Source organism: Rhinopithecus roxellana, chromosome 2 (genome assembly GCF_007565055.1).
Source record: "Rhinopithecus roxellana isolate Shanxi Qingling chromosome 2, ASM756505v1, whole genome shotgun sequence".
Lineage (NCBI taxonomy): Eukaryota > Metazoa > Chordata > Mammalia > Primates > Cercopithecidae > Rhinopithecus > Rhinopithecus roxellana.
This window is the reverse complement of record NC_044550.1, coordinates 11,899,238-11,912,666: the sequence shown is the minus strand read 5'-3', so window position 1 is coordinate 11,912,666 and position 13,429 is coordinate 11,899,238. Positions and strand designations below refer to the sequence as shown.

The window sequence follows — 13,429 nt, the reverse complement described above, 5'->3', positions numbered from 1 at the left end:
GTATGTTATTTGTAAACATTTTTTTCCATTCTGTTGACGATAGCCTCTGAAGTACAAAAGTTTTATATTTTGATAAAGCCCATTTTCTCTGTTTTCCTTTTATCACTTTTACTTTTGTTTCTATAGTTAAGAATATTTTGCCTAAATCAACATCATGAAGATTTACTTCTGTATTTTCTTCTAAGAGTTTTGAAGCTTTAGCTCTTACATTTAGGTTCATGATCCATTCTGAGTTAATTTTTGTGTCCAGTGTGATGGAGTCCAAATTTATTCTTTTGCATGTGGATAGGTAGTTGTTGACCCACAAGTTCTGATATGCAGTATTTTCATTTCTATTCAGTTCTAAGTATTTTATAATTTCTATTATAATTATTTCATTGATACACAAGCTGTCTAGATTTTTTTTCATTTTGTTTTTTCTTTTTCAACCCATTTGTGATTTATTTTATTTTATTTTATTTTTATTTTTTGAGACAGAGTCTCGCTGTCTCCCATGCTGGAGTGCAGTAGTGCGATCTCGGCTCACTGCAAGCTCTGCCTCCCGGGTTCACGCCATTCTCCTGCCTCAGCCTCCCAAGTAGCTGAGACTACAGGCGCCCGCCACCACGCCTGGCTAATTTTTTGTATTTTTAGTGGCGGCGGGGTTTCACCGTGTTAGCCAGGATGGTCTCGATCTCCTGACCTCGTGATCCACCTGCCTCAGCCTCCCAAAGTGCTGGGATTACAGGTGTGAGCCACCGCACCCAACCCATTTGTGATTTTTGTTTTAGTTACATTTTTTGTAATTGATTTCTCACATAACTGTATTGTGCTCATAGATTGTGGTATATGTATATGGTACTAATTCTTTGAGATTTGAAGAGGACCACTCTGTGGTCTAGCAATAATGTGGGCCTGTGAGAAAGGAATATTCATCAGTTAGGTATCATGCTATATCCCTTAGAAAAAGCTTATAAATTTGATGTCTAACTCATCTGTATCCTCAGTGATTTCTTAAAATTTACCTTATGTCAGATACTGATTGAAATGTGTTAAAATCCACAATGATGATGGATTTCCCTTTTTTTCCATTAGTTTGATAAAATTTTTTATGTTTAGTTTTAACTTTTATTATGGAAAGTTTCAAGCACACACAAAAGGAGAAAAAAATAGTATAATCAATCCCTATCACTCACCTGTCTTGAACCATTATGAATATATATGGCCAACCTTATTTCATACACATTCTTTCTACCCCTCCTTTTATGCTTCTCCTCCCCAGATTATTAAAAAGCAAATCCTTGATAAGACTATTATTTTTTTACACTCATTGTTCACATTTACTCTCGTATTTACCACACTATTTGCGTACCATTCCTTTTTGCATCTCAGCCTATCTGTAAATGTTTTCCTTTTGCCTGAAATGTATATATTACAGTATCCTCTAGTGAAAATCTTTTAGTGATAAATTTTCTATTTGTTGGAAAATGTTTTTATCTTGTGCACTTTCTGGAAAATTAGTGCATAACTCAAGTTAGCAGTTTATTTTTTCTGAGCACTTGAATGATAATATTCCAGTGTCTTGGCTCCCATTGTTGCTGTTGAGAATTAAATAGGAAGGATAAATTTCTGTTACTGTGTGGATGATCTCATTGACTGCTTTAAGGACTTACCTCTTTTTCTTTGGTAATCTGCAGTGTCACATGATATGACGAATAAAATTATGTCATAAATAATTGAATGATTATAATCTCCAGTTACTGGCTTTAACTTAACATTCTACTTCTGGGTGGTGATTAGTATTCTGTAAACAGTTAAGTACATAAGGGAATGCATGCTAATTAAAAAGATTCTATGGTGAATCTTTTTGGAGAACACAGTTCATAATTTGTCTGCTTTAAAACTTTCTTCTCAGGATCTTGTGTATGTACCTTGATGTAAACAGGCACAGTATACTTTATCTTTCTACAGCACTATTGGAAATAATTATGAAAAATGGAAGCACGGCTGGAAATAGCCCTCATTGCCGAAAATCATCAGGTAGTGGTGATCAAAACAAGCCTAATGGCACAAAGGACAGCACATCTGGTAGTGGTGAAGGTGGAAAAGGCTATACCAAAGACCAAGTAGATGGAGTTCTCAGGTAGGAATAAATATGGTTTACATCTCAATCATAACTGGTATTGTACTTTTTGATGTTATAACACCTGAAAAAAGTGAAATACAACATTAGAAGAATAGACATCAAAGAATTGAACTCTGGGTTTGCCTTATGCTTCATATTCTTTATAAAACTAGTCTGTAAAGTACCAACTCTATAGAATATTCTATTTTTTAAAGTAACCTCAAGTTACAAAGCTTTTTCCAAATAATTTTTTTAAGAAAAATTATTGCAGCTTTTTGACACAATATTGTTTGCGTAGCAATATTAAAAGAGGATGAAGAATTGTTTTATTTTACATAGATGAAAATGGGAGAATTTCATGAGAGGAATATTGAGTGTAATAGCAACATTTTCAATTTCCTACTTATATTAGTGAAGGATTTTTTTCTATTTATATTATTTTTTAAGGCTATCTTTATATATATGCAGACACTATAATGTCTTTTCTTTTTGTATATTTTTAACTCTGATTATTCTGTCTCTGTTTTTAGTTTTACCTCATGATACACTTTTACTTCAAGCAGAAATGTTAGAGTTGAAAAGTTATAAACTGGGTTTTGGGTATCTGGCTTTTTTAAATTTTATAAGTAAAAGGTTTTCTGCAAATGAGATGAAACTTTTGGAAACACTAGAAAAAAGTCTGTTTTGTTTCCTGCTAAAGCTTAAGGAAGCTGTATTGATGTTGTACTGATATTACTTTGCTAGGGAAACTAAAGATTAAGAATTTTGAACAGAGATTAATTCAAGAATTCTCATGGAGAGTGAATAATAATATAGTGAACTGACTCAAGTGAAGAGTATTTAAAATTAGTTAGGTTAAATCTCTTTCTCATTTGTCCTTTCTTGTCTCTCTTTTAATCTTATTTCTTTTTTCACCTTTTTACCCCATTCTCAACTTTTTATTTACCATAATTTGTAACTGAAGTATATTTTGAGATATAGGTTTTATTTATTAAGGAAAGTGGTTTACCATATCTTAATTTTAAAATCAAATACCCATATATTTATACTTTGCATTTGTCCCTATATATTTAAATGCGAAAGCTTGGTTTTAACATTTTATTTGAGAGTGATTACAATGACAAAAAAGGATTCTCTGACTGGGTGTGGTGGCTCACGCCTGTAATCTTAGTACTTTGGGAGGCCAAGGTGGGTAGATCACCTGAGTTCAGGAGTTCAAGACCAGCCTGGCCAACATGGCAAAACCTCATTTCTACCAAAAATAGAAAAAGTAGCCGGGCATGGTGATAGGCACCTGTAATCCCAGCTACTCGGGAGGCTGAGACTGAAGAATCACTTGAACCCAAGAGGCAGAGGTTGCAGTGAGCCAAGATCACACCACTGCACTCCAGCCTGGGCGACAGAGCAAGCCACCTTCTGAAACAAACAAACAAATGAACAAAAAAGTATTCCTTAATCATGGTAAAGCCATTATAGAGTATTTGATGAGTATGAATGGTAGTGAAGCACTTTGAGTATATAAATAATGCTACTAACCACTTTTATACCTATAGTACTGTATCAGAGGTAGCTGAATAAGTGAAAGAAATGAATACGTGAGAAACTTACTTTTGAATTTATTTCGTAAAAAACTTTTGTTAGTAAGCAGTGTGCTTGAAACATGTTCCTGGAAAACACATTCTAAAACAAATTGTATTTGCTTATAGGATTTACTTTATGTTGAGAGAACATATTCTCAAGGGTTCAAAGAAAGTTAAATGTATTATATATGATTTTTTTTTTTTTAAGAATATAGAATCACCTTATATTTGAAAGTTTACCAAAAAACTATGGTTGAAAGTTTTGGAAAAGAAGAATCTCCTAAATCTGGTGTTTTTAAAAAGTCTGTTTCTTCATTTCCTCTACCCTAGCCTTGAAAGAAAAAGAAGAGTAGTCCAAGGTGTGGTAGAAATAAGGAAGGAAGAGCATTGATGCCTCTTTGTTCTGGTATTGATTATATATATATGTGGGATGGGGTTGGTTTTGTATGTATGTGGGTGGTTGTGTGTGTGGTTCTCCAAAGCCCAGAGGAACTGGCTCTAGGCAAAGAAACACCTTGAGAATGGAAGAATGAAAGATGATGGTGAGTGTAGATACACTCTGTGTGTGGCCAGAGTTGGACAGGTGGAGACATAAAAGGTGGAGGGAATTTTTCTGTTTTCTCTGTCAAATTGGAGATGAAGTCTCCTGAGAGTAAGAAGAAAAGAGATGAGGTTGAAAGCTTAAGAGAGTGGTAAAAGTATGGAATATTTGCAGAGGATAAAAGCAAAGGGAATGGAGTATGACTGATTTAGCTTTGAGGCCCAGCCACATTTGAGACCATGAATTCTTTAGGAGTGGAAGAAATAGCTTAGTAGTATACCTGTATTAGAGATTGGTCCTCTGGTCAGTAATCTTACTATACCTTTTTAATTAAATATAATTTTTTTTCTTTTGGGGACTAAATATGATTGGAACAGTCTCTAAGAGAATCCCTACGTTTTCAAAATACTTCAGTCTGTACTTTATATGAGTTTCTCAGCTGAATATACCTTTTCGCTTATATTAGCCTTCGTAAGTGTTGCTTTAATGAGGGTACAGATCACCAGCAAACACTTATATGATGTATGTTTTTGTTTTTTCTTTTACCTATACACAGGGGATTTTTCTGAAGAAAGCCATGTTATCTTGTTGGTTAGCATGATTATGCAAACAAGTTGCTCAGTGACAATTTGGCTCAATGGGGAGAAGTCTTACAATAATACTGCATCCATTGCATAAGTAAGAGCTAGCTTACAGTAAGACTGAAGAAAAAGTATGTAACTTTGTAAACTAATATTCTGTTAAACTTGGCGATTTTTCTTTTAATGGAAGTATATTGAAAAATAATGGAGACAAAGTTGTCATGGATCTTACTTGAAATTTTTAATATACCATTGAAAAACTTTAATATATCATTTAAAAACTTTACAAGATCAGTGTGAAATTATTAATGGGAGTATCATTGTATTTATCAATTAGAAACACTGTACAGCTGTTAAGTCAATTTAATTATGGGGATTTGAATTTAAGATTTGATTTAAGCTTCAGTTCTTTGAGAATAAAAGAAATCATTTTGCTAAACTTATAAAATAAGTAATTCCTTGTCTCAGGAATAAATAAATGTTTCCTTAAACACTAGTTAAGTTTGGAGTATATTTAAATAATTAGCTATACACATGAAAAAAAGAGAATCTAAAAATGACCTTCCTCTCCCACCAACTATGCTTCCATGTACATAAGAGAAGACATAAAGTCTGGACCAGGCAGAGTTTTCCCATTGTTGAGCTCCACACAGATCCTTTTGGCCTTTTTGTACATTATTTCCTTCCAAGATAGGTAATGGGTTACTCTTTTTAAATTTATTTTAATTCTTCAGTGAGGCAGGAGAAGGTTTTACTCGTTTAGAAAGCAGCAGATTGTAAAAAGTGTAACTAACAGATGTAGCTGATGAAAAGGAGCATGATGAACAACAATATGAATGAAAATAGATACCTGAATGCTAATTTCTCATTCAGGTGTGAAAAATTAGGTGAATGGGTATATTTGGAGCATTACTTCAAATACATAGCCTTCAGGCTGTCCATTGGTGATGATGACTTTATAACTGCTGGCTTCTCAATAATTTCTCCTCTAATATATAATGAAAAATATAGTGCAGAGAAGATATGGTAGAGCTGGATACAGCTGAAAGTTAATGAAATAACTGTTTTTCCTGTCTAGCCTTTTTTTTTTTTTTTTTTTTCTCGTCTGTGGCAATTCTTAACTTTATGACCCTATCTAGAGCACTGCAGTTTTTCACCTACTTTGTCTACACTATCCAGCAACCTCCTATGCTGCCTTTTTAAGTTGACCAGGCTTTTGTGCTCAATAATTATAAACAAGACAATTTAGAGACAATCTGGAACATAATTCAACATCCTACACACTCAAACCAAGTAGTAATGGCTTTAGGATTGTTCAGTGTTTAATTTACCTTTTATTTTTTGCATTCAGGTAGTGTCTGTCATATTCATAGCTGTATACCTTGTCTCACAGTCTATTTCACTTCTGTTAACTGCTTCTCTTCTATTCCAAATGATTTTTATTACCAACTACATTTTCATGACAGCATTCATCACATTTGATCTGAATGTGACTTTTTAGATCCCCATCATTTCTGCTCTCAAATTGAAAGTCATCTGTCCATCCATCCAACATATATGGTGAACAAAATATAATCCCTGCCTTCAAAGAATCTGTAATCTAGAAGAGTTGTCAGACAAGTAAAGAGGCAAATGTAGTACACTGTGGTAATTGTTGGGATAAGGCTAAGTTCAGAGGATGTGGGGAGGATATAAGAGGGGCAGCAAACCTAGTCCTGAGAAATTTGAATTCTTAGGAAAAGGAAGAGCTAAGCCAGAGTCCGGAGAAGTTGTAGAAACTAGCTAACCAAGAGGAGAAGCAGAGAAGGTGTGCTTAGCACCAAAAACAGCTGCAAAGATCTAGGAGGTAAGAGAGGCGGCTTCAATACTGATTGTAAGAAAGAAACAGGAAGATGATAGGTCGCTTTGAAATCTGATGGGTATCCTTTTTTTCTGTATTCCAGTTCTGAGACAGCAGGATTTTCAAGTCGGATGAACAGATTTGAATTCTTACTTGTGAGGCCTTCCTTTATTACTTATTTGAAATAGGAGGCCTGCCCTTCCTTTCTGTTTCTATTAGCTACTTTATTTTTCTCCAGATATTTATCACCATATGATGTACATTATATTTTACTTATATATTTGTTTATTGCTTGTCCTTCTCCCAATTGTAAATTTGTGATTGTTTTATTCACCACTGTAGCATCTGAAATTGTGCCTAACAGAAAGTAAATATTTGTTGTTAGTAAATATTTGTTGAAGAAATAAGTCCTCATTCTCATCTGTTACTTGGTTATGTGAATTTAGGCAATTAACCACTCAAAGACTGGTTTCCTCATTGGTTAAATAGCAATAATGTCTACTAAATGAGGAGCAAATGAGATAATTTGTGTAAAATAATCAGTATAATAAAATTCTATAATTCTTTATGTGAAATCTTTGTGACCAAATGCAATTTGGAATTCAGAATTCTTCATATTTTAGAGAGGTACTAATATAGTCGGCTCTCCACATCTATGGGTTCTGCATCTGTGGATTCAACCAACTGTGAATTGAAAGTATTTGGTGAAAAATAACAATACAACAATGAAAAATAATACAAATTAAACAACCAATAAAGTGTAACAGCTGTTTACATAGCATTTACATTGTCTTAGGTATTATTTATAACCTAGAGATGATTTAAAGTACATGGGAAGATGCATAAAGGTTATATGTAAGTACTACACTATTTTATATCAGGAATTTGAGCATCCATAGATTTTGGTATTCAAAGAGGGAGGATCCTGGAACTAATCCCCTATGGATACCAAGGAATGACAGTATATTATATATTATACACCTTAGAGTCTAGGGCAGCAGTCCATAACAAATAGTAACATGTCTCAGCAAAACATACAGGTATTCACACTTAAATGGGATAAATGAAGATTCTGTAGTAGCTTCACATCTTTTCAGGTCAGATTTTTGCCTAGAGGCAAAATCTAAGTCCAGTTCACTTTTTTATGCAGTAAAATTAGTTATAGAATGACTTTGATTTTTCAGAGCTTTATGGATATTAGAACATTGATATGGGATGGTGGACCTGTACCTAACACACAGTAGGTGTTTTATAAATGCCCCCCATTTCCTTTATTTCTATCACATAGTTTCTAAACATTTCTAGGAGAATGAGTCTCTACACAGGTAGGGATCATTCTCTTTTTTTGTTTACAGATACATGTCAAATACCTAGAACACTGGGCACAGTGGGTATTCAATAAATATTATTGACTAAATAAAGGAAATGTCATGTTTTTGAAATAAAGTTGACATATGTTAATGTTTTTTAAGTCTCTAAAGTAGAAAAATCCAATTTTAATTTCTGTAAATTTGTATAATTTTATATTACTTGCCCTTTTAACCCCCAATTTCATATAACAAATGATAGATGCCTTCATTATATAAAGAAAGCTAAGGCTCATTTACTTTGAAAATATTTACTGAGACCCTGTTGTGTGCCCAGCACTGTGATATCTAATAGGTTTAATAGTTAAAAAAAAAAAAAAAGAAAAATCAATCTTGTCTTTTTTCTTTGAAAACTTTGAATCAGTCTTTGCGGTTCTTTTGCTGCCAGTGTCCACTTATACCCCAGATCATTTTGCCGGTCACTTACCTCTATCTACCTCTGTTATCAAGCCACCCACACATGGAACACATCTAAAGTTGCAAAGTACTCTCCAAAAATTTTGAAAATGTACTGTGGCTTTTGTGAAAGTAAATTACTAGATTGTGGAAGAAGGTTGGCATCCACTTGTACTTAATGTTCTCTGTTCCATTCAGAGTATTTCTTTTCTAATCTTAATGTACTTTAAATACTCCAGGCTTAAATCTGTTAAATATTTAATGTACAAACTGTATGTATATAATCTTTAGAAATGCGCTTATCACAATGAAAATCAGGGATAACATTTTTTGAGTACCATGTTATATTTTATCATGAGATGTTATCTTTTTCAGAGAGTGACACAGATAAATTATCTTTGGCATAACAGGGCTGGCTGGGTGCAGTGGTTAATGCCTGTAATCCCAGCACTTTGGAATCCTGAGATGGAAGGATCATTTGAGGCCAGAAGTTCGAGACTAGCCTCAGCCCCAACATAGCAAGACCCCATCTATACCAAAAATAAATAAATAAATAAATAAATAGGCTGACTTAATGTGACATTTAAACCATAGAATACTGCAGTTGTTTTGCATGTACTAAACTATTGCTTTGATAGTTGGTTAGATCTACATTATGCAAGAACAAAATTTTTGGAATGTAATGCATGTTCATTCTTAGCTGTGACATGCTTTTGAAGAGTTTTGGAATTACTTTATCCACTTACAAGTACTAAAAAATTGTATTGTCTCATTTTAGTTACAATATATGCTCTGACTTTCATCCACGATTATCATGGGCTTTGCTTTACTTCTCTGTAGTTGTGATCCCTTACACTAAGGACATTTTCATGGTTTACTCTTCTTAGACTGGGGAAGAGGTTGGAGGAATGGTCTATGGTTGAAAAAGAGAATGAAGCAAACTAATCCTTAAAGTGTAAGCCATCATTAGATTTTGAGAAAGAGTCCACAGATAGTTCTTTATACTATCCTAATAAATTTAAAAATTAGAGATATTACATGACCGTCTTCCTTGAAATTTACATTATAACACACTCTCTTGTTCACAGCATAAACAAATGTAAAAATTACTATGAAGTACTTGGAGTTACGAAAGATGCTGGTGATGAAGATTTGAAAAAAGCTTATAGAAAGCTTGCTTTGAAGTTTCATCCAGACAAAAACCATGCACCTGGAGCAACAGATGCTTTTAAAAGTAAAGTAAACCTTTTAAAGCAATTTTACTAAGCTCTCTTTAAAATTCACTTTATACTGTTTCAGAATATTAAATTCTGCTTTTGGACTGGTGCATTTAGAGACCAGCACAAGCAAGGGTCTGGAAAATCCTTTAAAACTTCAGTTTTAACTGGTCATACCTGAAGTCAAACGAATGCAGTTTGCCTTCACAAAAGCAACATTCCAGTTCTGATACAGTCTTAAGTAACTTTTCTAGGCACGTATGCATGCTTTCTTGTTTACCAGGAACAAGTAGGGTGATGATTATGCATGAGCTTCTAGCATATTGCCGTCTGGTTCTAAATGAACTAAAAGCAAAATATAGTTTTTGTGAGTTTTTAAAGTACAATAGACTGGAACTTGGATATTTAAGAAAAATCTCCCCAGAGTTCTTTTATTTCTATTAAATTTTGCCCAGTTTTTTCATTTTATATATGTAGTTTTAGCTAATGTCATTTTTTCTTTTTAAAAATATCATTCCTCTTGCCTACTATTTATTTTTTGTTTTCTATCTCAATATTCTTTACATTTTTTGCCAATTTAATAAATGTCAGAGAAGTGATTTTGTCATTTTATATTTTGTTAAATACAATTTATTTGTAATAATTTCTAATTCATAGTTAAATGCCTAAATTTGTGATTGTTCATTCTTGTGAATTTGGCATCCGTAAAGCCAGTGTATAATGTTTACAGTACAATAGTGGGGTCTTAGAATCACTGGAAGTAGATACTCATTTTAAACATCTTCCAAAAAGATAGAAGAATCAATTGGTCCTTCATGAAAATACTGATAAGATTGTTTCCAAAACAGTTTTGTTTCTTGAAGGAAGTTGCCAAGGAAAATACATTTGGGAATTAATAATATATTCCAATAAAAGCCACTGCCAAAGTGGTGCTGGTAACAGTAAAATACCACTGTGACAGGGAGAGACGTCTCAGTTTGTTTCCTTAAAGTAAAAGTGGTGTTTTGAAAGTACAGGAAAAGCTTTACTTGAAAACACTAACTTGCAAATTACATTTCCATCAGTTCATTACCTGAAGAATGTGTCCAGAAAATAGTGCCATTATTTTCTTTCCTCCAAATACACACCTTTATTAAACAAAAGTAAAGCTTTCATTTTAAAAAATAACACAGATAATAGCACTTAGGTTAATTTATAATTCAATAGTACAGAAAGTTGGGAAATTTCTGATGGAATTGTCAAGGAGAATAAATATTTGTTTAACTTGTTTTATAGCTTGAGCCTAATGTATGCAGTCACAGAGTTACCAGAAAATGTAACTGAAATCTTTAAATAGCTAATTTATTATCATATATTCCCCCAAAAGCTAAAAGTGAGTTTAGATTTATGAGTTCCACAAATTTAATTTAAAATTTTTTGAGTGTTAAAAACGTTTAAAATATTTTGGCAGTGGATTATTCATATGTTTGTGATCTACTAAGTGATTTCAGTGTTAATTCTTCATTAATGCTAAGAACATTAAACTATTTCTTCAACTTCTGTATTGAAGTCATGTTAGCATCTTGGAATAACACTAAATGTATGTAGCATATTTCTACAGCCTCTGTAGTGTTTTGAATAGGTTAGCAGCATAGATGTCACCTAAGGAAGCCAGCTGGACACTCAGTGGGGTTTTACAAAGCTGGTTATACTTTCGTGTGGTACATTTCAGAGTTTAGTGCTCTGCTTTGCAAAACTAGAAACTTAATACTTACCAACATGCCGGGAGATGATTTATATCTAGAGGAGAGGATCACATTGTTCAATACACAAAGAGATTACCTGTAAATCAGAATGCCAGTTTATTAGTCCCAAAGAGGATCAGAATAGGAAATTGGCTGATGAGCCCATTTTTCACTGAGTGGAAACTACATAGAAAACTCAAGTTGTAATCCACATATGCTTGCCTAGTAACAGTAGTTAATTAGAAAATATTACAGATAGCATCATCACACAGAAATGGCAGGTTTTATTCATTTAGCATACAGGATCTTCTCATTGTCTTCGGTATCATCTTATTTTATTTTTAACCAACCAGTCTGTTTTTGGAATACTAAGCCGTTTATCTCTGAGCAAAGACAATACTGTTGTCTTTTTTATAAAAGCTAAAGTATGGATTGATTGCTCTGTAATTACTAAAACACTTTTTTCAGAAAATGGAAACTTCTTGCTTTTATTTCCTTCAAGAATAGAAAATGAAGAGGTAATTAATAATTATATGAAGAGATGTTTCATTTGTGTGTTTTGTAAAGCTTTAAAAATAAAAAAGATTGTTCTCAAGGAGAATGGACGAAATGAACTCATACGTTCATGTAGCTATTTTGTCTTTCCAGTTAGGATTATAAGTTTCCCAAGTGGGGAGTATTTTATTTACATGTAAAATGACTTGCAAAATACATGTAAACATATTTTTTAAAACATTTTAATGAAATGAATCCCTTTCCTTTTTTCTGATGTAGATGTCTTCAAAACATACCCATTCTACATTATCTTCAAAGACTCCCCAGCATTTCAGAGACTATTGGAATAATACCTGTGTCTATTGACATACACATGAATGCTGTAATAGGGTGTAGATTAGTTGTTTATGTGTTTGATTGACAAGTAATAGTGGAATGGGAGTTGTTGCTTGTATTAGTTCTGGTAGTTCAATATGAACATCTAGAGTATATCTCTAAGAACAAAGAGTTTAATTCTGCCATTTGGGTTAGTTCTTGTAGAGAAGTACAGTGAGAGAATCTGAGATATCTTCTTCCCCAAAGAATTTATAATTCATAAAGGGGAGATAAACCTTACACAGAACTTTTGTGATATAGTAATGCCTCACATTTAAGAAACATCTTATAGTTTTTCATTCCCATTTTTAAATTTAATGCTTATTTAAAAATCTCATGAAATAGTTAAGAGACCAGTGTCATCCTCATTTCAAAAATAAGAAAATTGAGACTCAGATTTACCCAGGATCTCACAGAAGACCAACTATATTTAAATACCAAAACAGACTACAGATGTCCAAAGAAAGGTTAGAAAGATGAAGTCTCATTGTGAGCAGAGTAGTTGGAGAAACCTTCATAATAGTTAGAATTAAGGTTAAAATTAAGAGTTTTCTTAAGAGTTAGCATGATATCTATGGTTAGAGAAGAGAGGGGATGGCAAAAGCTTGGCAGCGAGAATGAGGTGGGTGATCTAAAATTCCATGAGGACTTCCACTTTCAGGAAGATAGGACAGATATACTTTTCCCTATTTCTCCCAATGAGTACAACTGAAAACCCCAAACATTAATATATAAAATAAAGAAAACAAACGAAGACTCTGAAAGGTGGAGAGAAAAAAGGTAAACCAACTAGGTAGGGACCACAGGATTCAAAGAACAACACAGCAGTTAGTTGCTTAGGTTTTTTTTTTTTTTTTTTTTTTTTTTTTGACAGTCTTGCTGTGTTGCCCAGGCTGGAATGCAGTGACACAGTCTCGGCTTACTGCAACCTCTGCCTCTTGGCTTCAAGCAATTCTCTGCCTCAGCTTTTTGAGTAGCTGGGATTACAGGCGCCTGCTACCACACTTGGCTAATTTTTTTTGTATTTTTAGTAGAGATGGGGTTTTCACCATCTTGGCCAGGCTGGTCTTGAACTCCTGACCTTGTGATGCACCCACCTCAGCCTCCCAAAGTGCTGGGATTACCAGCGTGAGCCACCGTGCCTGGCCTACGTATTCTTTTTTTGCCCCATATATATCCCAGATTAGATGCTGGAGGAGTAGGTAACAC

General features: G+C 33.5%; 1 protein-coding gene across 3 annotated transcripts in view; it reads left to right on the top strand.

Moving 5' to 3' along the window:
- Positions 1-13,429, top strand: part of DNAJB14 (DnaJ heat shock protein family (Hsp40) member B14) — a 51,471-nt gene that overhangs the window by 14,979 nt on the left and 23,063 nt on the right. For 2 of the 3 annotated variants that reach the window (XM_010371640.2, XM_030914891.1), the window contains exons 2-3: positions 1,951-2,122; positions 9,498-9,643. In XM_010371640.2, coding sequence (XP_010369942.1) covers positions 1,951-2,122; positions 9,498-9,643 — 318 coding nt within the window. The remainder of the gene's footprint in view (positions 1-1,950; positions 2,123-9,497; positions 9,644-13,429) is intronic. The other variant, XM_010371641.2, reaches the window with a different exon arrangement.